The 26059-nt window shown below is 39.8% G+C and overlaps 1 protein-coding gene across 3 annotated transcripts in view; it reads right to left on the bottom strand.

Annotated features, from left to right (window-relative positions):
* Positions 1 to 1261: 1261 nt before the first annotated feature.
* The window catches only part of LOC116853890 (alpha,alpha-trehalose-phosphate synthase [UDP-forming]), a 36233-nt gene continuing 11435 nt past the window's right edge, over positions 1262 to 26059 (bottom strand). For 2 of the 3 annotated variants that reach the window (XM_032835207.1, XM_032835208.1), the window contains exons 3-11: positions 18848 to 19004; positions 8658 to 8822; positions 7995 to 8223; positions 7583 to 7899; positions 6738 to 7111; positions 6382 to 6573; positions 5281 to 5617; positions 4888 to 5181; positions 1262 to 4774 (exon numbers count right to left, since the gene is read on the bottom strand). In XM_032835207.1, the coding sequence (XP_032691098.1) occupies positions 4526 to 4774; positions 4888 to 5181; positions 5281 to 5617; positions 6382 to 6573; positions 6738 to 7111; positions 7583 to 7899; positions 7995 to 8223; positions 8658 to 8822; positions 18848 to 19004 (2314 nt within the window). In that variant the 3' untranslated portion in view covers positions 1262 to 4525. The remainder of the gene's footprint in view (positions 4775 to 4887; positions 5182 to 5280; positions 5618 to 6381; positions 6574 to 6737; positions 7112 to 7582; positions 7900 to 7994; positions 8224 to 8657; positions 8823 to 18847; positions 19005 to 26059) is intronic. The other variant, XM_032835206.1, reaches the window with a different exon arrangement.

Genomic DNA, 26059 nt, shown 5'->3' with positions numbered 1-26059 from the left:
CCCTTTTATTTCAGCGTATTTCACAAGAGTTTAGCCCAGGCGTTTTCTCGCTTCTGACGTCATCAGTCGACAAGCACTAGGAGCCTTAAAGAGAACAGGAAGAGGAAAGGGAAAAAGGAAGAAGTAATATCGTTTATATCGGAGCTCTCCTTCTCTCTCTCTCTCTCCCTCTCCCTCTCTCTCTCGCGCGCGAAACCACCAACGAGAACTCGCCTCCGAGCCGTGTGGCCGAAAAATTAAAAAAAAAAAGAGGAAAAGAAAGAAGAACGGCGAATTCAAATTACATTTTGTATTCATGGATTTTTTTTCGACAAATTACCGCGATATTACGCGCGAGGGGAAAATCAGAAATACAAATAGAGACATTAACACCTCGTTTGCGAGCCCCACGCTCGATCGGGGAAACAGTAAATGGAAAAACAATAAAAATCGGCCGGGCGCGTGTTTTCCCGGGCGCCCCTATCGTCGATTATTATTATCCGTTGCGCTCGTAACGGTCCGTTGCGTCATCGCGCTCCGCTCGGGTGCACGCACACATCAGTGACACGCTTATAAAAAAACACTTTTAATCGCTCGCTCCGAGATACGCCTCGGCATCAGAGGTTACGCCGTGAAAAATAACTGCGATACGCAAACGCGATATCGCGCGCACCAAGCGTTCCTATCATTATTTGTTGCCGAGCGAGACTCCTTGAAGGAGAGAAGGGAGAAGAGAAAGAGAGAGAGAGAGAGAGGGTGGGAGGGAGAGAGAGAGACGTTACTCTCTCTCTCTCTCTCTCTCTCTCTCTCTCTCTCTCTCTCTCTCTCTCTCTCTTTCTCTTCCTTCGCGCACGCAAATAACGGATCGCTCGCGCGAATCGAGAATAACGCACCTCGTCGCGTCGATGGAATTCAAACACCTGGAAAAACTTAATTTCGAGCTTCTTACATCGGAAATCGATTAAGCTTCTCTCTTTTTCTCCCGGGAGACTTGCGATTCTTTGGAGGAATTCGAACGATTTGACGGAACACGTTTTGCGCGCGCTCTCACCGGTGTATATGTTATAATATTTCTCGACGTGATTGTTTACTCAAATGCGGAAATAAAAGAAAGTTGCATCACATACGTAAATGAAGTCCACGCGTAAAATCTAATTTACGACCGCTTTCTCTCTCTCTCTCTCTCTCTCTCTCTCTCTCTGTCTGTCTGTCTGTCTCCCTCTTTACTCTTCCTTCCTCTCTCGCGCGGCGCTCCAAAGAAAGGGAGGGAAAAACGCACAGGTAATTTAGAAACGATGTTTATTTCCGCGCTGCGTTTCGTAGTCGGTTTACAGTAACGGGAGGAAGCCAGTTTTAGTCGTTTACTCCCGCTATCTCGCGCGTTGCATTTTTTATACACACCTACGCAGTAGTAATAGTGGTGAAGGTGGAGGTGGTGGCGGTAGTAATGGTAGTAGTAACGTATAACGAGGTAAAAACTAAGTACTCATAAAAAACGTAAAATGGCTCCGGCCTGTCTGTTTTTCTATTTGTAATTTTTCCTTTTCTTCCTCTTTCTTTCTTTTTTTTCTTTCACGCAGAAGGGGGAAGGGAGATTTGGCTTTTAAGGGCACATCATAGGACTGCGGGCGCGTGATGCGCGCCTACGCGTATTTTGCGTATATTTACACATATATCTCGTGTATGTACATACGTATTTTTTCTCCTCTCCTTCTTTCTTCGTGTACTTTCAACAGATATGACGGTTACGCGGTGTGTGTCCGATAGCGTATAAACTCGACGGTCATAATTTACATTTATTTCGCTCTCGCCGGCTGCTTTTTTTTTCCTGTGTGTTTGCCTCTTTCGCTTTTTTTCCTCTTTTTCTTTCGTTCAATCTTCGTTTCAATCTCTTCTCCCCCGTCCTCCCGAACGTCACTCGCTTGCGCTCATTATTTATTGACTAGCGATTATCATAATTGACTAATAAATACAGAGGCGAAAGTGCGAGATTACTGGAATTTGACCTGCGCATTTGACGCGGAGAGAGGGGAAGAGAAGAGCTCAGAGCTGATACACGTACGATCGTCAATTGCTCTCGTTAGAAATGCTGCACGATGTTGAGGAAACAAAGAGGGAACGGTGAAACTTTGAGAGCCGAATCCGAGAAAAACCTCCATTTCCAGAAGCCAAAATCGAGTGCCGAGATGATATTGATCGATAATGCTCTACAGTAAAGTCTCCTAATGAATAATATTGCAACTTCATTCGAGCGTCTCTTAACTTTTTATTCCAAAACAAAATTGTATATATAATTTCTCTCTCTCAATTTAATATAATATATTAAATATAATTTGTGCTCTTGTGAGGCGTCATATATATATAAATCCCGTCGGAAACCTGCAGACTGGATTTTCTTTGAATTTTCGACACGGAAATTCACCACAGATTTCCATTGTTTGATCGTCCAAACACATTGTGGAAATATATACAAATTAATGAAATTAATTGTCGTGAAACGTCCGTATCGAACAAGATTTTGAAGAATAAGATTATAAAATAAGATAAAGAATAAAAGATATAGAATAAGATTATAACATAAGATAGAGAGAATAAAAGAAAGAGGGGGTGGGGGGAATTAGAATTCAAGAAATCGACTAGTTCCGATCTGGACTCACTTTGTAACGATTAGCCGAGTGCTGATCATTAATCTGGAATTCTCAATCTCCAAAACCTAGTCTGATACGGGTTTGACGCAGACGGCGAGTCTTCCTTAAGACGAACTCGTGACAAGAAACGGATACGCGCCGCCAGTTCGCACCAGTTTAAACTCAGTATTATCCGGCGGGATGAAGAAACGAACAACGAAACGTACTTTGAGACGTTACATAGAATACGTGGATCCGGGGTACGTGGCCATTTTATCTATCATCGCTAATCGTCATGCACGAGGAGAGAAAGGGGACGACTGACGCAACTTGGCCGAATCTCTCCTGCGTCAATCAAGCCAGCGCATCGCGCGTCTTATTCTACTTTTAGAAAAAGTATAAAATCTAATTTGATTCTAACTTCGTTTGGACTCGTTTTCCGCCCGCGTTTACAACGTTTGTAGTGTGTGGTAAATGTTGAAAGTATGTATGTGTGTGTCTTAGGTTTTTTTCTTATATGTATATCGATATTTGTCCACAGTATTTCATCGCATATCGCGCGAAACACGCTGACGATTGGCACTGTTTTCTGACTAACTTGGTTGCGGAATCGACAACTGATGACGGGAAAAGAAAGTATATAGGCTCTCTCTCCAACATTGGAAGCTACGTTCCTTTGCTGCTATGCACGCAGGCATATATTAATCTCAATAATAATAGTCATAATTTTATTGATTTGTTTCTTTCACGTCGACGTAGATCTCACGATAAATTCGAACAATTGCGATTACTCTGTCAACGCGACCGCTTTCCGTTTATTAGGCGCAATTCGAGTGCGAGGGCCGTCCTCTCGGAATAGCAAGGCTTGATGAAAATCAGTCGTTATTTAAAATTCTTAGTTAAGATCCTTATCTCACATCTATCCACAGCCTAACAACTAATGTGTCCCTGACATATGTGATATAATTGGTCGTCGTAAGAAAAGATGGGGAAAAGAGGAAGGAAGGATGAACCTGAGTCGATCATACCTGAGGAGAGATCTACACGTTATCCTAGAGACACGTTATCCTATCGCGTGTCGTCTTTTACTTTCATATGCTTTTGGTGTGTACGCTGTTGGTGGAAATTATTGACGAGGTAAAGAACCGCTAGTGAGTATAGCATGAAGAATTTACAAACGCTGAGCGTTTGTTCCTTCATTGAGCGACGCGAACTCAAGGATCAAGAATCGAAGTGTTACAAATCCGCATACAGTCCAACGCGACATCAATGTTACCATACGAGACCCGGCAAGAACGATTCGTAAAGACTGATTTAGCGAGAATACGTACACCGGAAGAACTAGAAACATGTATTGTACACACATATACTTCCATGATAAAGCAAATAAAAAGTAGGAGCTTTTATCGCGAGGAAAACATTGATCGCGTACTTCGTACACAGCTCGATATTTTCTTTTTTTTTTTTCTTCTTTTCGGACTAAAGTCGTCTAACCGATATCTCAAAAGATATATTGACTCACATTGAAAGCTGAACGAATCAATGGGGCGATTCTCCGCGCGCGTTCATCGACTATTACTGTAGTTTCGCGACGACTGTCGTTAGCGTATACATCGTGATCTTGCTATCTAAAGATGAGGAAAGAAGTCACTCCCTTCAACTTTCCGCAGTCTCTTCGGTGTCTACATTGGACGTACATACAGTTCGGAGACGAGCAGGCTCCGTTAGCCTCGCGCTCCGACGTTTTTCCCAGCGATTAACTCTCCTCTTACCTGCCTACTTCCGGATTGCGTGATCCCTGCGTTTTTCTCCTGCTCCTTCGTCTCTGTTTACGCTACGAGTACATCATAACCCTATGACAGATATATATCGCGCTGGGTATACGGTTGATATGCTAACGGATGACGTTTGAGCATCATCTAGGACTCGAGGGTTGTCTTTGGCGGTGTGTAGGACATCTCCATCGTGATCCCGCCGCTGCTACGTCGAAATCTCGACGGGATGCCCGGTATGTCGATGCTGTTACGAGGTTTGCGTCTGCTGAGGTGCCTCTCGACCCACTTCAGCATCGTGAGCACCGAGTCCGTGCTGGGCAGACGCCTCTCCGCGGAGGTGCGGATGATGTGCGACGACGCCACACGGAAAGTCGCGGCCATACCTTTCAGTGCCTGCGCAAAAATGAAAGTAAAGTGGTGACAATCGGTCGGTCGAGCCATATTTTCAGTGGGACGGTAGGATACGCTCGTCGCTCGAACGGGAATGAAGTAACAACGCTTCTCACCTTCATCGCGTCCTCATCCGTAACGTCATCACCGGCGTATATGATTCTGATGCGTTCGCTCCAGTCAAGACCGAATGCTGTGCGTAGAATGTAGATGGAAGCGCGACCCTTGTTCCACTCTACCGGCGGCTTTGCCTCGATGGCGCAATGCGCGGTGCAGGCCTTGAAGCCCGCGTTCTCGATCAACTTCTTGGCCTGGTCCACCATCTTGGGGCGACCTTCCATTGGGGTCTCGCGATAATGGAAGGTCAGGAGCGCTCCCTTATTTTCAACCCACGCGCCATCCCTGCAGAGCTTTAATCAACAAACAAATTAGACAAATTAGATGCACAGAACTAGAGAAGTCGACTGTAAACTCAGTGAAGTCCAAAGTGGACTAAATGTCCATCTTACTTGTTCTTGAAGCGTTTGCATCAGACTGGCCACCTTTCCCTCCAATTCGGCGGGCATCGGATGAACGAACTTGCTGCCGTCCGGATGTAGAATCTCCAGGCCGTGATTCCCCGCGTAAGTGATACCTTCTATTCCGACCATCGACTTTACATTGTTCACATTCCGACCCGATATAATGGCGATGTACACGTCCGACATGTTGGATAGCCTCTGCAGCACGTTCTTCGTCTCGAGCGGCAAGATCGCCAGGTCGGGATGCGTGGCGATGGGCGCCAGCGTGCCGTCGTAATCCAACAGAAGCGCCAATTTATGATTATCACCGATGTACCTAGGGGACATGTGTTATCACTGGATCGTTATCCGGCTTTCGTCATGAGTCAGGTAACATTCGCACGCGCGGGCCCGCCGTTTTTCTGGAAAAGCGTTTTGTCGATCTCTCTCTCCCCCTGTCTCTCTCCCTCTCTTTCTCTCTTTTGTATGCCCCATCGGCACTTGTGGCTCTTTCGAATGCGCAGAGCAATGTGATATGCTTTGCTTAGTTGTAGTATCGCGGGAATAACTGGATAGGATATCAGGATCAATATCCCACATGGAGCAAGTCGCAATCGGCGACGTCATAAAGCACATTCCGACAATCATTATGTCGCCACGCTGCGACGTACCCAAACTCATGCTTAGCTTAAAAGTGTCAGAAGCGTAGCGTCAAGTGTGTCTTGTGTGCTTAATACTATCTTAACAAAAGTCTAAAATGTCGACTAATACTAAGTGTCGAGTGGTTCTCAAACTTCTTGGGTCGGATGTTCTTTTGATGTGAACCAGATTTCTGTCGGATTCACACACTATCAGGCACTGTGCGTATCATTCCTCTGAGATTACGTGAATATATCCACTCTTGTTCCGAGCACAATACTGCGAGTATAGTTTGAGAATCGCTAGACTAGTATATGAAGTACAAGAGTACTTCGATCTCTCTTATGCAATTTAAGTATTCCTTAGATATATTCATATGTATATTATACATTGTTCCACATCTCTCCCGTTCAAAGCGCATGCGCTGGTCGGGCCCAGTCATGCACATCTTTTAACACATCTGATACCTACTTGCTCAAGTAGTCGTCGAAGTCGTCCATAGTCACGGGTTGCATCGTAGTGGCGCCCACAGAATCATGCTCCTCGAGCGATCCCATTACTTGCAGGAAGGACTTCATCCAATAGTTGACGTCGTAAATTCTCTCACGTCGGCGTAAGTGATTCATTCGCAACGTGCGCTCGTCCTCTGGCATAGTAAGAGCTCTGTAGAAAATGTCAAACCGTTAAAATCGCTCCTCCCAAGTATACAACTTGGAACAATTAAGATTTCTCAACGGAGTGTGTTGAAAAATCGATTTCTCGACAGGTCTGTTTATTGTTATTGAACGAACTCGGCTCAATTTGGAGTAGGAAGACCAGTCGCGTACCTATGAATCACTTCCGCGGCCTCGTCGATCTCATAAGGATTGCAAATCAAGGCCTCGTGCATCATTTCGCCGGCCCCGGCGAATGGCGATACTATCAGCACGCCCGGCGGCGTATTGATTTGACAAGCGACGAACTCTTTGGCAACTAAATTCATGCCATCCCTGAGCGGCGTGACGAGGGCGACAGCGGCGTCGCGGTAGAACGCCGCCAACTCGTCCTGACTCACACAGCCGTAGATGTAGCGGATCGGCGACCAGTTGGGCGTTGTGAAGCGACCGTTTATACAGCCGATCAGCTGGTCCATCTCGAGCTTCAGGTCCTGGTACTCGCGGACGTCGGTGCGCGACGGGACGGCGATTTGAAGCATGGTCACCTGCAGAACAATCGAGCAGATATCGTTCAACGATTCTAAATCAGCAAACTAGAGCAAACGCGTCAGTTAGAATTTTTTTATTTATTTTTATTTATTTCTTCTTATTTATAAACCCTACCATGTATTGTTACGTGAAATGTTACTTATTTATTAATGATCAGCCCAACTATTGATATTCTCTTTTCCGTTCTCAAGAAAGGATACTTCTCGTCAGTAAATTAATAAATGTAATAAAGTAATGGTGAGAGGCATAACATCAAATTCTCGGTGCGTCTCTCGAATAAGATGATACTGTTACAGGATACTTTGAAGGTAAGGGTTGAGGTTAGCGGGAATGAGATGCAAGTAGCTGGGGTAAAGAGTAACATAGGAGTATACCGTCATCCGCATAGAGATGACTTAAACGTTCCTATTAATTAATTGACTGCTTCAAACGTTATCTTTTAATGTAAGTAATAAATAAATAATTACCTGTTCACGATGCTGGGGATGCTTCTCCAGCAACATCTCGAAGGCCTTCAGCCTGTGCACGAGGCCCTTCGTGTAGTCGAGACGATCGACGCCGAGAACGATCTTCTGATTCGACTGCATGACCTTGTTGGCGGTCTCCGCCAGCGAGACGAACCTGTCGAACGGAATGCCGATCGGCAACGGTCTCACACGCACCGTCCTACCGCCATGCTCGACCAGTAGATTCTTCCGGTCCACCCTGCAGCCGAGACACCTCTGGCAGCAATCGACGAAGTTCAAACAATAATCCTGAATATGAAAACCCACCATGTCGCATCCTAAACGTTACAGGAGCTACGTTAAGATCTGATCCGCAACGAACTACCCTGAGAATGTTCGCAGTGCACTCGACGGGTTGGTGTTTCACACTCACCGAGCATACCCTGCAGAATCTCATCGGCCCACGGGAAAAGCCTGAAAATGTCCCACGGCGGGAACGGTATGTGCAGGAAGAAACCCAACTTCAGCCTGAGATTCTTCTCCTCGGCCGCTTGCCTGATCCAATTGGCGGCCAACATCAGATGATAATCGTGAACCCACACCAACGGCGTGCCATTGGACTGGTTCATCTGCTCCTTGTGAATCTGCGCCAAGGCGCCGACCTGCATCGACATAGGTTCGTTGTTGAAAATACTGAATTATTGAGATTCCGCTTCCACGCCTTCAATTGTCGAAAATGCACCGGATAAAAATACTTCATTATAAAAATACATCTAATCTAATTTACACGTAATCCCGTTCCATACGAAAAAGAAGCAGATATCACTGCATTAAAGCCTTACATTTAATCATATTCACATCTCCAAAAGAGATCTTCTTTACGGGATAATTACATTCGTAATTATATGAGATAGTTATATTCGCAATTAGTATAATTATAATTATGTTAAGTTGGTAAGGGGGGAGGGGGGGAAGAGTCGTGCTGAACGCAACCGGAAATTAATAGGATCCGATTAGAACGAAGCCGCGCGCGCGGGAATATATTTCAGACCACAAGGCCGCGATCAATCACGATGATAGGCATATAAACACTGACCGTCTTCTCCGCGAACTGTTCGTTGACCGCGGAGTACGCGCGCCAATGTTCGGCGGTGAAGGTCGCACGATCCGGCATGGAGTGGAAGAGAGGCCAGAAGGTTCCGTTGCAGCATCCGTTGTAATACGAATCGAAGATACCGGCATCGACATGCACCGCCACAACCTGAAAATGAAGAAAGAGAAGGTATGTACAAGCGCGTGTATGTGGATGTGTGTGTGTATACAAGGTGTCCCAAATTCGTAATGTTTGTGGGAACATAGAACAGGTTGTGGTGAATATAAAAATCCCGTATCATTTTGCGATATTCACAATAAGTCTTGAGATATTAATTAAAGAAAATTGGTAAATGATCATGCGCGACATAGATGAGCTGTAATGGCGTCGTGTACTTGTATTAGGTCAAACTGAACAAAAAAGTCCTTTATTATTTTGCAAATAATCACGTAGATTTTTAATTATTAATGAGAGAAAAATGTTACATGTTTGTGCGCGATAATGCAAATCTTTTTTAATTAATAACTAAAAATCTGTGTGGTCATTTACAAAATAGACCTTTTTGTTCAGTTGGAACGTACAAACATACGACGGCAAAGGACACCACTATAGCTCATTTGCCACATCGCGCGTGATCATTCAGTTCTTTAATTAATATCTCGGGATTTACTACGAATATCGTATAACGGCATGGGACTTTTATGTCAGAATTGCGAGTAATTGATTACTTTTCCAATTAATTAAATTAGAAATTATTTACTCAAATCAATTATTAAATCAATTATTAGATTAAGGAGAATTTAATTGATATTTTTACAACTCTGTGTTATGTTCACCTCAATTCGTTGATTGTTCTGAGACACCCTATACATGGGAGAGTCGGCAAACGGAATTTCTCTCATCGCAATTTCCCGCGCGATATGACGCGCATCCTTGCCGCTATTTCGGGAATTAATTCAAGCTGTAGTAGGCAAACTCGTACGATTGGTGCGCAATTATCGCGTGTTGAGTAACGTTGGACTTGCAAGATATAACGGGGCGTCTTGGCAAGGTGCGCCGGTTATTACAGTTGCATGTATTTTTAGGCGCCTCGCGCATAAGATGAATAATTTTTCTATAGTCCTCTTCTTTTTATTCCTTTAAAAATTAATTACCAAAAAAATACTATAACTGAATACTCCATTGTTCTTCACCTTTGAATTTGGACAAATCAGTGACAAACGCGACGTATAACAATTGTTTACTTAACCATCCCGCTCGTCACGTTGTTCTGACAGGAGTTTATAAGGCAAGACTGATCACAACTGGTCATGTTTCGACGGAGTCGTCTGTACCGAGGGGTGCAATAAATTAAAATGAGACAAGTGTATCACTCTAACTTATTGCATCAGTTCAGACAGTTCAGTTAAAAAAAAAAACAGACCTAATATCACACATATCACGTGAAAATTTCAATCCTAACTTTGAATTCAGATCTGAGTATCTCACAGATAAGTTTCATGTAACGACCATTAATACGAGAGCCTTAAGCCTGATCTACAATATGCTCTTTGCGTTCTGTTTCTTGTCTTCTATCTTTTTCTCCTCTTAAGCTTAAAGCTTAAAGAGTTAGAAAAAGATAAAGAGAAAGAAGCAGGAAGCAAAGAGCATATTGTAGATCAGGTTTTAGAATTCCACTTGAAGCAACAAAACGTTGTTCCGAGCGGTGGGTGAAGATCTGGTGACGATAAAAAAATAGGACAAGAATAAATAACGGCGCGGATCGGAAGTGCATGTATATAATAAAGTCCGGGTTCGCGATAACGACGTATCGTCGTTGGTCGAAGGTTTGCCCCCTCGTGCTGCTGGTATCGCCGACACCGCGCAATCGTGTTATCCCCACGACTTGTGGTTATTTTGCCCGCGACACTGCCTCCTTTATTTCCGATCAGAGTGTGAAAACAGGCCGCGCGTCGGGAGAGATCACCGCCTGACGCAAGTGAGCAATCTCGCCGGCGAGCGATAAGGCGTTTTAATGCTCCCACGATAGACACAACCGTCCGCGGCGATCGGTTGTTTCTTTCGCGGATATCATCATTTACGGGCACATTAATTAAGAGAGGTCAGGGAAAGCCGTTTTTTCCTTGCTCACGTTCGGCGGGATGAGGATCTTCGTTGTCGTGGAAGGTTGCTTAATCGCAGCGCGATAAAGCGTATCAATTTTTACCGAGAATTTCATTAATCGTGCGGCATCGGATGAGAACAGGCGATGACCTCGATCGATTTTAATTCGACGGGCCTCGAGCGAGGTCGGAATTATCTCGCGCGAACGCGCGTTACTCCCTCGAATTATCAAGCTGTAAAAAGCACAAAACGACGTCGCGGATTTTGTGGCAATGCTGTAATACAGCTCGACGTTCAGCGAGACGTGTTTCGAGCCAATAAGGCAGAAGGACATCCCGATAGACCTGTCGTACATTTTAAGTCTTTTTGAGTGGAAATTATACCGGAAAACTGGAGAGAACCGAGTCATTCGAGAGATTTTTCATATAGAGCGAATTCTCCGAATCGTCAAGTGGATATTTTCACACAAAATTGAATGAGTAAGTCTGTTTGTCTGACTCTTTTTCTTTCACACGTTAGAAACAAATTCACTCTGATGAATTGAAATATTTATTCGTGTATATTGAGAACCTACTCTGACAATATGAATGAAATATTCACTCTTGTGATTCTAAGTGGCGATATCTTCGCTGTCGCTTCGAGAGTGAATTCTCATTTGTTTGAAGCGAGGTTTTGCGCCAAGAAGTTTCGAAGATAAACAAACAGCAAGCGAGATATGAATTTCCAGTCTCGGGACACGTAAATGCAAAATACCCGAGTCGAAATTTTGATCCTACTTTCAGCCTTACTATTTCACCCAACACCTATTTTGATACTCTGAAACCTACATCGACCTCTTTTGATCCTATTTACTCGCGTTGAAATTTTGATCCCATTTTCGGCCTCACTAAATTCAGTACCTATTTTGACGCTAAATAAAATGAAAAGAAAAATTTCAAACATCATTAGAGTCAAAGTAGGGATAAATTGTATCATTAGAATTAAACTTTGCTAACTTAGCTCCTACTACGTTGTAGAATTCAAGGTTTAATATAGAGTTACAATTTCGACTCGAATATTGTTACTTTTTATTTCTTTCGGTCAAAGTTCCTTGAATCCTATTTTAAACATGTACGTGAGTGCCAATTGTCGTTTCCCGTTACAATCTACGACGCGTGATATGAGATAGAGACCCGAGTAACACTTGAAAATCGATCGCTGTTATTGTTTGATCGTACGGTATTGCGAGTGCTGAACTAGTGTGCGAGGAGAAATCGATATGAGCGATTTTTCGAAAATAACAACGAACGAAACAATGCCTATGTACGATTATATTTCGCCGTGAGATCCAACCTGTAATTTATTCATCGTGTGTGTGTCTGTGTGTGTGAGAGAGAAAGAGAGAGAGAGATTTTAGTGAGAAAACAACAAAGACATTCCTCGCACATGCCACTATTTCCTGCGACAGTTCAATTAGGAAATAGCTCGCAATGAAAACATTTTAATTGCTTCTTATCGCGCACTTCACGTGGTATGTATTCCGCGGCGAGAGAGAGCATGTGACACGATAGTCGACTTCTCCTCTTTATAACGTTGTTTTCCCGTTTTTTCCTTCTTTGTTTCCTATATGCGCGTCGCGTATTATGCAAACATATTATTGAACATTCCAATCCGCGATGCAAAAATAGGGGGCGGCTAAGTGGGAGAGACGAGCAAGACACTGGGAATGCGAAGCATTCTATGGCTGGAGAAACAAACTTTAAAACGGAAAGAATCCCGCGTCTTCTATATCTCTCTCCTAAAAGTCTCCTCTATTCTGATCTCGCTTAGCGAGAGCTGTCTTGCAAAATCCTCAGCGATGCAGCTGTTGCAATTTATTCTCAATCTGTGCGTACAAATCGAGAACAATACTGAATCGCCAAACAAATTTTCGTTTCGACACCAAAATATTTCATCATGTACTTATGTGTCATTTACACATTTAACTCGAAAAATTAATGTTCTTAGAAAAAGAATAAAAAAGAATAAACCCAGGAAATATATAAAGGCAAGTAGGGAAAATAAATTAGACCGTCCCGAGTCGAAATTTTGATCTTACTTTCAGCGTTACTACTTCATTCAACACCTATTTGAATATTCTAAAGCTTATAATACAATCGTTTTTGACGTTAAAGAAGGTGAAAACGAAAATTTTGGACATTATCAGAATCAAAGTAGGAGTATCATTAGAATTAAACCTACTTTGCTCAGCTTCTATTACGTTGTAGAATTCAAGCTTTAACATGGAGGCAAAATTTCGACTCGGGTAAACTCAGTTTTAAGAAACTCGTTCTCGTTTTTCCAGCGTCCCGATCACGCGTTTATTTGGCGGTAATTCAATACTAAACAATAAACAACATCGCGTCTGGCGAGGTAGATTGCGAGCTGCCTGAAAATTTTCACGTAACGATAATCGTCGTGGTCGTCGCCACACAGACTTTAATCATGCTGTTAGCGAGTATTATGTTAATTATCGGCGGTCTCGGGAAAGCTGATCAGCGATGCGCGATGGATCTCCATTGCGACTGTTCGCGTGGGTGGTTAACGCGAGTCTCCGAGCCGGTATTGCCGATCGCTGGAAAACTGGTGACAATTGCGCACGAATGGCGGACGTAAAAAGCCTGCACGCGCGTCACACAACGATAACCCTGAGCGATCGACCCCGCGACACCGGATCGCCACTCATTCACGCGAAACCACGGACTAGGCACGATCTACGCTCGCTTATTCGATCGATCGGGTCAACTCACGATCGATCCGCGTTTCTCTCTTTTTTTCGTCCTCTTCCTTAGATCGTTCTCTCTCGAGGAAAAACACAAATATATCACAAATAATGTAAGATATTTATGTCATAAATTAGCTTAAACTACTCGCCACGTTGCTCGGGTTATCACAAAATGTCAAAGGGATAAAATCAAGGGAAGGAAGTGTCCAGGGGTTTCGCTATATTTTCCGCAAGGTCCTCGAGAGTAACTTATTCGGTTCAGATGGGTTCAGGAATTCATAGGAAACATATAGACGAACAGACATTCTATTTTATATATAAATAAAAAAATAGACAAATATACATAATATATAATTATCATCAAATATAATATATATATTATATATATATATATATATATATATATATATATATATATATATATATATATATATAATAGAATATATATTATATCTGTTAATAATTTTCGTTTACCGTCTGAGTCGAGGTTGAAACAAAACCTTCACGAAACTCTTTAAATTTCGAAGTGCGCGATGCAGGAACTTGTAGTTTTGAAATCGCGAACGCTGAATGCTTAATTAACGAGCATTAACGCATCGTCAACAGCGTCTACGTAGCATGCAAAATACGTAAACACATGTTTATCCAAGTTCAAGCTCAAAGGTGAAGAATTTATAAAAATCCGAAGATCGGCACGACCAGGCAAATGTATATAATACATACTGTTACGTTATCGTATCATTTTCCAGATGTTTCAGATCACGTTCCAGAAAAGCCGAACTCGTGCTATTTGTCTCGCACGATAAAAAGACCAAAGAGAGTCTCAGCATTTGTATCATTTGTATCACTGAAAAATTGGTATTCTTGTCTTTAGAAAAATCTTTTAAAATACGCACCATACAAGGCAAAATATTCTAAACATAAGACTTATTCCTTTTGTTTTGAAAGGAAACTCTCTCCTTGTGTAAAAGTATAAGATAATGTATGCCTAAAAGTTACTGTTGTTTCTGTCGTTATTTCGAAGATGTACTTGTGTTTTTGGAAAGTTGTCTCGCTATCCAAATTTCGATATTATATTTCCTGAGAAATTGTTTCATTTCTCGACTTTCAAGACAACCCTGGAAGAAATTATCCGATAAAAAATTAATAAACGGATATTTCCGATCAATTCTTATATCCAATCAGGATATCTGATTAAATGGATATTTCCGATCATAATGACATTTTATCAGATAAACCGATCAAAAAATCATGAACCAATATTTCTCATCGGATGTTTTCTGATTGGATACAAAAATTTATTGGTATTTTAATCGAAAATATCCGTTTGTTAATTTTTTATCGGATAATTTCTCACAGTGAATGCATTGCTACGGATTGACAAGTGAACCTACTCAAAAGGTACACTCCGATTTTTTTCTAATTCGGCACAAATGTAAAAGCACAAAAAATATTCAGTTCATATTTTTTCATTTTTGCCTACTTTGAGTTTCACGGGCAGTTTATAGCTTTTTTAATGTTCTCACTTTTATCATCAACAAATACAATAAAAATGCATAAGAAATTGAATACAAGATATAGTTAAATAATTTTAACAAAATCGGCATAGCTGAGACACGAACCATTCTAAATTTCTTTAGCCGAGATTCCAACCGAAATATTTCAAATCTGCGTTAAATTAGTCAAAAATGGTTCGAATATCGACTGATAAACTAAGAAATTATTTGTATAAATAATTTTTTTCAACTTTTTACATGTTTTGCTTAAACATTTTATTATTTAGACTAATAATTTTACACATTTGACTTCATATTCATAATCAGCAAACCAAAAACGCCTATATTTTGTATTCAATTTTATTTCTTATGCATTTTTGTTGTACTTGTTGATAGGAGTGAGAACATTAAAAAGCTATAAACTGCTCGTGAAACTTAAAGTGCGTTAAAATAAAAAAATATGACCTAAATATTTTTTGTATTTTTACATTTGTGCCAAATTGGAAAGAAATCGGTGTATGAAGTTGGTACCCCACTTTTTGAAATTTATAATTTTGAAAGTTGTTCCAGATTGTTCGGACTTTGTACCACATTGTTCCAAAGTGATATTGCTTCATTCGAAACGGTTTTCGAATAAAACAAAAAAAATGATTTTTTGAGCTGGCACCCCACTTTTCGAAAATCGAACATTCTGATACCGCAATAGATTGTTCTAGTTGTTCCAAACATTGTTCCAAAAGCACAAATCAATAAGTTTAATTATAAGCCCGAAAAATTAAAAAAAAGTTTTTTGACAAACAGTCTATCGGACCAAGAGTAAACTTATACTATCTTTCTTGTTCCAACCGAGATCTTTTTGTTCTGAGTTGTTCTGAGTTGTTCTGAGTTGTTCTGAAGCAATTTCACTTTATTTTGTTATGACATTTTGTAATTATTTCCGCCAATTTTTCTATAATAAAGATTAATTTTTGTAAGAAATTATCTTTTTCTTGAATTTTTGTCACCTCAGAAATATATTTCAATCATCCTTATTTTCAATCATCCAAATAATTATACTTTTTTAAATCAGTATATAAAACTTTTTTTTTTAAGAAAATAGTTTCATCTAAAAAAACCTGAAAATATTTTTATTAATTTTAATATGTTGTTAAGTTATGAATTTTTTTTACGAAATTACATTTTTTGTCGATTTCGGCAAATTTAAATTGTTATTGCAAAAAATTGTTAATAAATGACTAAAGTAACTATTGGAACATAAAATATAATCTCTCTAGAGTATCCTAGAATTTTTTCAGATTTTTTAGAGGAGTTTAACAAAAAAATGTTACAGGGCTTAAAGGGGTCACTGTGCAAATGGCGTTAGTAAAAAACATAATGCAAACGGAAGGTTAAAAATATTTTATGTTTCTACATAAATACATATATTTACATTGCCTTTTAGAGAGATTATATTTTATATTCCAATAGTTACTTTAGTCATTTATTAACAATCTTTTGCAATAACAATTTAAATTTGCCGAAATCGACAACAAATGTAGTTTCGTAAAAAAAATTCATAACTTAACAACATATTAAAATTAACAAAAATATTTTCAGGTTTTTTAGATGAAACTATTTTCTTAAAAAAAAAAGTTCTATATACTGATCTAAAAAAGTATAATTATTTGGATGATTGAAATATACTTCTGAGGTGACAAAAATTCAAGAAAAAGATGATTTCTTACAAAAATTAATCTTTATTATAGGAAAATTGGCGGAAATAATTACAAAATGTCATGACAAAATAAAGTGAAATTGCTTCGTCGTTTAAGCCTAGTATAACTCAGAACAAAAAGATCTCAGTTGGAACAAGAAAGGAAGCATGTGTTTTCTCTTGACGTCGGGTGCTGTCAAATCGATTTTTTTTCGAATTTTCGGAGAACGGATGACGCTACGAGTCTCATACTCTAAAACTATAATTCTTAAGCCTAGCACAACTCAGAACAAAAAGATCTCGGTTGGAACAAGAAAGGAAGCATGTGTTTACTCTTGACGTCGAGTACTGTCAAATCGATTTTTTTACGAATTTTCGGAGAACGAATGATCTTATGAGTCTCATACTCTAGAACTATAATTCTTAAGCCTAGAACAACTCAGAACAAAAAGATCTCGGTTGGAACAAGAAAGATAGTATAAGTTTACTCTTGGTCCGATAGACTGTTTGTCAAAAAACTTTTTTTTAATTTTTCGGGCTTATAATTAAACTTATTGATTTGTGCTTTTGGAACAATGTTTGGAACAACTAGAACAATCTATATCGGTATCGGAATTCTTTATTTTCAAAAAATGGGGTACCAGGTCAAAAACATTTTTTTTATTTGTTGGACTTATAATTCAACTTACGGATTTGTCCTTTTGGAACAATGTTTGGAACAACTAGAACAATCTATTGCGGTATCAGAATGTTCGATTTTCGAAAAGTGGGGTGCCAGCTCAAAAAATCATTTTTTTTGTTTTATTCGAAAACCGTTTCGAATGAAGCAATATCACTTTGGAACAATGTGGTGCAAAGTCAGAACAATCTGGAACAACTTTCAAAATTATAAATTTTAAAAAGTGGGGTGTCAACTTCATACACTCAATCGATGTGTACCTTTTGGATAGGTACTTGTGAATGGCAATGTTACGTAGATAAAAGAATAATAAAATTGTTGCGTAGATAAAGTGTAGAACGAAAGATATTAAGGTCTTTATCGAGAACGGTGTTACCGACATAAAAGGCGACTGGTGGTATTTTGAGTCGTTCGCCGGCATGGAATATTACAAGGTGACCGAGGAGGGGAACCGTGACTACTTTTGTGACGTGTGTGATTACGAGGTACGATCACGCTGTCAATGCCAAGGTTTACATACCTCGCGCAAACCGAGCGAAGTGAGATAAGACATTTCGGTCACTTGGAAAGTTTTTGTTCCGGCTGAGAAGACCGTACGAGTAGAAAATTGAGCGGAAAAAACCATATGGGACTTCTCAATCGCGATAGATACGTTATATCTGAACCTCACAGAACACATTTCCATCATTTAAGTCAAGAACGTTGATAAATATCAAGTGACGTAACTGGAGGAATTTATCTGTTTGAAACACACAACAAACGTCTCCGGAAGAGGCCGATTCACTGGAAGAAAATGAGGAATTCGACGAACGCGAAGGAGCTCGAATTGCAAAATCGATAGCAAGCTCAAGAGAGTAAAGCCGACTACATGTGCGTACTGCGGCTACGTGTGCGTTCGTTCACTTATCGTGAAACGTAAATACCGAGGGATTGCTGTAGTTATTATAGATGTGAGAGAAACTAGCATCGTATACGGTTGCAACGGTGATGCTTTGTTACACGCTTGCCACGATAACGAGCACATTTATTTCCTTGACGACTTCACTGAACACGGTGCTTCGCTGAATTTCTACAGGGTGGGAGTTTAACGGCTTGCACAGGATCCTTGGATCTCTGGCAGAAGTAAAAGTTAACTAAAATGAAAGAAACAATCTGATAAAAAATTAACAAACGGATATTTCCGATAAAAATACCGATGAATTTCTATATCCGAAGTTTAATTGGAAGTATCCGATTAATCGAATATTTCCGATCACAATGGCATTTACAACTCTCCAAATTTTACCTAATTTTTACTCCTGTCAGGGTCTTGTAAGCCTTCGAGTACCCATTTCTGCCTCTTCTTGTTTTCTTTTTAACGTGTGTAGAAATCGTTGCGCAAAACAGCTTACGTAAAGCGCCGGTGAGCGCACGACGACGTAAAGTCGCGCGAAACATTTCGGTTGCGATTTGCGTTATAATCCGCGAGCTTCTCCTTACCTTTCGGGACAGCAGACCGGCCGTGGGTGTGCGATCATTGGGATCGGATTCGGGGATCGGCTCGTTTGGGTTGTCCATGTGCATGCCTGGCCATCCGACCCAGACTCCATTTCCGTTGATGACGACTGGAGCTACTGCAGTGACCAGACCGCCGGCACTGCAGCAAGGAGAAAGATTCGCGTGAAAACAAAGTGAATAAAACGAAAAGTGGACGTGTGAATGAACAGCCCGCGATTCTCGTCCCGTTTCTTAGCAATCTCTCGTTACGACTCAGCTGGACGCACAGCTTTACTTTAAAGTTAGTGTGGCAGAGGGATACTTTTTATATGAAATTTCGCTCAAAAAACGGAATGACTCGAGTTTATGTAGTGCGAATTTTTCACTCTGAATTGTCGAGCAGATACCTTTATTCGAAACTGAAGAGTGAATCTGCTTTCTTAAAGTAAATCAGTAAATAGTCACTAATATCAATTATAAGTATAGTATATACTGTATATACTGAGTACTTTCAGTGCTACACTTATAACTGCAAGTCAATGTATATTCACTGTTTTCAGTGATGTTTGATTGATTCATTTTAAGAGAGTGATGTGCTCCATACGCTTTTGTGATTTCGAGTGGCGACGATTTATTCACTTTGCTTCGAATAAGTTTCACAATTTTTAAGTGTGAAGTTTCGCTTCGAAAAATTCAGAGGGTAAAATCACCGACAGAAGTGCATAGATCGAATTGTTTTACAACGTTGAACAATTTAATTGCATTTCATGAATTGAATATAAATGAAGATGGACGAAATGAATGTATAACTCACAAATTAGAGCGGATATAAGTTAAATAGCAGGTCACATCAGAACTCTATTGTTTAGCAACGACAAACTATCCACCAATGTTATAGAAAAAAGTAATGATATTTTGTTTTAAAAATTTGTCAATATCCATAAGCCACTATATTAACACGTAATAACAAACGAGTTAAAACCAATTATTTCTAATATAACCAATACAGCTATTTTGTTAAATTTTCGGGCGTCAAATAAAAGTTGAAGTTCGTTTTCTGTTGTCTGAGAAAGTGAGTGAGAGAGAGTGTGTGTGTGTGTGAGAGGGAAACAGAGAGAGAGAGAGAGAGTGTGTGTGTGTGTGTGTGTGTGTGTGAGAGAGAGAGAGAGAGAGATCAGCCAAATGTAAAATCTTGAATTATTCACGTAGGTGTTTTCTCTATTTTGCAAAAACTAGGTCATCTCGTAATCACACGTTACAAAAAAAAATTAGAGCCAGATTGATATCATATATCGATCAGTTAACAGTGACATCCAACCGCGCCTTTGAGACCACTGACGCAGAGAGTTCTAATTACGTCCGTAATCTTAATCGGATCGTCCATATTAATAGAGCGGCAGGTAGGTCGACAATCCACCGTAACGGTCAAGTGTTCGTCAAACACTTCCTCGAATGCAATTCGCGCTGCTCGTCAACTGACGAGAATATTTATAAGTATCCGTAAAGAGTAGTAATTTCGCCGCTTTTTTCGCAGGATTTTGTGGAATCTTAAGTATTCCAATAAATGATACATCGATTTAAAGCTTAGGACGGGTGGATATCAAGAATATGAAATCTCAATATTATTCTCGTAGTCGTTTGAGAGATAAAAAGTCCAAAAGGTTTGTTGATCCCAAGAAATAGCCATACTATTGAGAGATTTCAACTTTTTAGAGCGTTTACCTCTCAAACGACTACGAGAATATACTGGAGAAAAAATATTTGAGAACTTACTTGTGGGATATAAAGTTTACTTCAGAAGTAAACTTTATCTCACAGAAATGAACTTTGTTTCTTCCAAATAAACCTTATATCTTATTAAATAAATGTTCAAATATTTTTTTTCAAGTATTTAGTATTTAGTATTTAGTATAATATCGAGACCCTATACTTCGATATTCCTAATCTACTCGAAATAAACTTCAAATCATTAATTTAATTAAAAGTTTCATTAACTGGAATATTCAAAGTTTTCGGAGGAAAAGTCTATATGAGTCGCGTCCTTAGCAAAATAATGCATCCTTCTCTCGGTAAATTGATGTGGATTGCACGTCTCCTATCAAGGTGTAGTAGGAAAAAAACAAACGACGAGGAAAATAAGTATACGAAGTCTGAAGTCGGCGTCGCGGTAATGTATATGCAACGAGTTTCAACACGGTGTTGCTCGAGACTGTTAATTTCAAAACAATTTTATTTTCAATGCGAATGTTTTAACGACGGGCGCAAACTGCGCAGCAGTCGATGTCGATGCAGTGCGAAAAAAATGTCTTTAAATGCTCGCGAAGGTTGGCGAAGGAGCGCGCGGAGGAACTCGCGAGAGTATCCGGACTGTGTCTTACCTGCGCGGCTGCAATTTTTAATTAACCGTAAGTGAGAAATCAAATCATTCGCTGCGAGCGCGTAATTAACACATCGAGCGCGACACACGACAGTCGACGGTGACACCGCTGCATCTCGCCAAGTTCCGCGTAAAACGTAATATTGGTTGAGCGTTTGGAAAATCGGATGGTGTGCGGCCGAGATATGGTCGATAAAGTGACGGGGAAAGATACGAGCGTCTCGAATCGCACGTTTGCTCGCCTCTGGCGATTCAATCGTCAGTTGAGTTGTTGCACAATCAGTGGAAACGATGAACGCGGCAGCCGAGGTGTTAATCGTAACGAGAATCGCGGATTTCGCGCTAAGTCTTACAACCGTTATGATTAATTAATTATGCACTTGACAGGCATGTTTGAACACGGCATTGAATATAATGAAGACAGCTCGTTTATGTAATGCACTATTACCGCCTTACCGAGCCCCTCCCCCTCCGCCCCGTATCGTCCGGTCTCGGCTGTGGTCGACTAGATTTCTCGAAAACACACGCGAATGTGTGCGTGACAGCGTCGTGAACTCCTTCGAAGATTATAACTGTTTCTTTTGTCTCGTTATATGATACCATTTTTCTCATTTCTCAATGTGTTTCCCGACACTTACACAACATTAATATGATTATCGTCATTTAGTTTTTCACGAGAAGAAAACCTCGACCGTCGATCGATCGGAGAGCTCGCAGACGAAAGAAAGCGCGTGTTTTTGTGACATCCCGTTGACTGCAGGATTCTATGAATCATCGTTGATCTTCTTGTAAAGTAATTCGATAAGCTCGAGTAAATCTTGTCGATTTTGTCGTAGGTATATTCAATAAACTTCAATAAAGTCAATGGAAAGTCGTCGCAATCATGTTTAAAGATATAACTACTATTTGTAATAAAGATATAACGATATTATTTTGTCGCTAAAGAAAGTTAAAATGGAAATTTCGGACATCACACACATACATTATAGACAAAATAGGAGTAAACTGTATTATTAGAATTAGGCCTACTTTGCTAACTTACAAGGAAACCCACAAGTGTCCGCCTCAGATTTTCATAAACTTGTTATATGCTGTACTTTAGATCAAAATAATACATTTATTATATGTGCCCTTTCGCAAGTTTAGGAGGTGAAATATCCTTTTGAAGAAAATCGATTTTTTTCATTCGAAAGGAATATAATAAAAAAATAATAAGAAATATAAGAGAATATAAACTATAAGAGATAGAAAAAATATTTTGAATAAAAGTTGAATGGTTTGAAGAGTACTTTACAGAAATTATCTTAATAAGAATCTTTAAAGATTATCTTAATTATAATAAGAAGAAGTGATAGGGGAAATATTAACAAAAAAAATTTTTTTTTTATAATTTCTGTATTCTTCAAACTATTCAACTTTTATTCAAAATATTTTTTTATCTCTTATAGGGTACATAATAAGAAACGTATCTGTTATTTTAATCTAAAGTACAACATATTACAAATTCATGAAAATCGAAGGCTGACACTTGTATGGGTTTCCTTGTTAGTTCCTACTATGTTATACACAGAAAAAAAGATTTAGTTGAATTAACCAAACATCTGGTCGAATATGAACGATCCAGAAATTCCGATTGAAGTAACCTGAATTCTGTTTAAGTTAACAAGATTTTTGGTTGACTAATCAAACATCTCTGGTTAGTCAACTAAAAATCTTATTAACTTAAAGAGAATTCGGGTTACTTCAATCGGAATTTCTGAATCGTTCATATTCGACCAGATGTTTGGTTAATTCAATCAAACCTTTTTTTCCGTGTAGAATTCAACATTTTACATAGGGCCAAAATTTCGACTCGGATTGATACAAATAAAAGACATAGTAACACACTAACCAAATTGTATGTACCAAATATCTTAGCTTTAGGTGCAACTAATTCTTTTCTGTTTCGCGGAGGTCATCCGATGATGATCCGACTTCTGCTCCGCACCGAATTCTCTCGCGTAAATTGAAAATGAATGAAGACTTACGATCCGTACAGCACGGCGCATCGTTTTATTCCTTATCACGATCAATGTTTTCTATTTTACAAGTAATATCGCGATGGCTGTACGCACTAATGTGACTGTTTGTAAATACGACGTGCAGTTTTACGGCAGCTGAGATTAATTAATTTATACGCGATTCTCGTATCTGTCTCGCAGATATTTCGGCCGAGAAACGACCGACTCTCATCGAACGAGACACGTTCGCTTGAAATATTGTGTAATCCGTTGAAAACATTATTTATCCACTGAAAACATTATTTTTGTATTTGGAACGAATCGTTAAGTCCTGTGCATTATTTACGTTAATTCGAATTTTCTAACTCCAACTTTCGAATTAATTCAAGAACTCGAGACAAACTGTTGGTACGATTTGATTGGCATCACCATGTTTATTACTTGCAAGTGTCAAGCAGGAGTGTATTAAGGTAAAACACACGCAAGCGATAATTAGATTTTTGGTCGCAGCTACCAAACATTTTGTTGATCCCATTTTCATGAAATTCCGGCTCGCGGCATAGCAAATTTTCGTTGCGACAACAAAATCTCTTTTTCAGTGTATTTCGGCTCGCCTCCGCGACACGTCGTTCTCAACGAGTCCGCACGCGATTGGCGTTTATATACAGTACACGTATACACATGAAAAAATGTGTCGCAAAATCAACGTGTATGTGCGATAAGTAATCGGCGCACAAATAATCGAACGAAATAAACGAATAATCGATATACGCGTCCCCCCTTCTCCCGCGTTCGAATTTATCCAGCTCGGGAATTACGAAAACGAAAGAGAAGAAACGACAATCAGAGGTAATCGCCTCGGTGTTTTTTCACGATCTCGCGCGAATTTGTCGCACGGCAGTTTAGCGCTTAGAGATTCGTGGCACGATCTCGCGATTCAAGAATGGAGAACCTGCACGCCGACCGGCTGACACGCGGTATGCACGTGCGCCAATTACGACGCGCGGGTGGATTTGACACGCTCGTTATCGGCGTTTCGAAAAATCTCTCGATAATTGCACTTGCCGGATGGCTTACATGATGCGCGCGCGCGCACGCACACGGCGATGCACGGCTTCATTATCCGGGGCTATCTTTCCGCGCCAAAAATATTTCACGGTCGTTCCGAGAGAATCGCGACAAGGAGCATAATTGTGTGCTCAAGGAACGCAAATCAGAAATAATATCGTGAACGGCACCGTTGTCACTCGCGAAACGATTCGATGCGCGTCACACTTCTCTATGTATGGAAAAACAGGATAGTTATGCCAATCGGAAAAACATTGGCATAGGCTCCACTTTCTGGCTTCAATTTTCTTTCTGGAATAAATTTTTGGTTACGCTAACCTTGCCTTGAAAATGCATTTTTTCGGACGAACGAATCTCGGTGCTAATAAATGATGCTGCATAAGTCAACGTAACCAAGAATTGATTCACTAACAAACATGGTACAATTGGCTAAAAAATATGGTTATATTAACCATAATTTATAATAAATCTTCTCTAAATGATTATAGTTACAAATATTAAACATTTTATTCTCAATGCACTGCGAAAAAAAATGCTTGAACATTTATTGGCGAGATATGAAACTCATATTTGTAAAATAAGGTTTATTTCGATGAAATAAGCTTTATATCCCATAAATAAATTTAGAAGTTTCTTTTCTCAGTCAGAAAAATATATCGAAGTAAATGTTAGTTGTTCTACACGGAAAACACGTTTGGTCGGATCAATTAATTTCTGATGAAATATAATTTAGATCATAATTTGATTGAAATGGGATCAAATGTTTGATGATTGTAACAAAAAAATTTAATTGCCGTTATGTACGTTTTGCATTTCTCAACAATACATCTACTTGACACAAATAAAAACACGTAATGCCAACGAAATCGTTTCTATCAAATATTTTAGTTCTAAATGTAAAACTAATTTTTTCAGTGTTGGATTAACCAAATTTCTAATTAAATATCAACAAATCGGAAAATTCTGATTCAAGCCACTAGAATCCTGTACGAATTGATGAAAAAAATTTTGTTGACTTGAATTCTGGTTACTCCAATCGAAATTTCGTTCATATTTCAAGCCTAAGGCTCGTATTGATAGTTATTATTTGAAACTCGTTTCAACTGAGATACTTAGATTGGAAATCAGAGTTAGATGAGCGTTTTTTTCAATTGAATCGCGACTACAGATACAAATATTACATATATAATAATTCCACCAAAAAACTTTTGGATCTAACAAGTTTTAAGTGACAACTACGAGCCTAAAATAGACGTTCGCCGCGTCGAGTAGCGCGCTTTCACACGTCTCCCTTATCTAGTCGATTTAATTACCTCAACTGTTATCGCACCGATCGTTTTTAGCTAGATGGTACGACAGTTTTTCGCGCCACGAATTTTCTCGACCTTCGGCTCGGCGAATTGGATCCGGCGCATTGATTGGCGACGATCGATGAACGATCGCGTTCCCACAGTCACGCGTCTAACGCTAACGAGGTCCCGTTGCCAAGAATATTTTATTTGACGACGCGAAAATCCTCTAGCTGGTTTATCATTCTCCAAACACGAGAATTTCGAGAGCGAACTTTATTATTCGCAATTATCACTGCCATTACTTCACTCAATCCGCTGTTGTCAACTATGTGCGCATGTATGTGTCGTGTTATTTACTTTCTGATATGGCGCGTGTGTCTTATTCGAGTAATCGCTTCTCTCGTTATATTGTGTGCGAGGCACATACGTTCTCTCTCTCTCTCTCTCTCTCTCTCTCTCTCTCTCTCTCTCTCTCTCT

The sequence above is a fragment of the Odontomachus brunneus genome, unplaced genomic scaffold (genome assembly GCF_010583005.1).
Source record: "Odontomachus brunneus isolate Ranch 3 - 2012 unplaced genomic scaffold, Obru_v1 Obru_scaffold_007, whole genome shotgun sequence".
Lineage (NCBI taxonomy): Eukaryota > Metazoa > Arthropoda > Insecta > Hymenoptera > Formicidae > Odontomachus > Odontomachus brunneus.
Note: the sequence above shows the minus strand (reverse complement) of the source record. Positions and strands in the feature narration are given on the sequence as shown.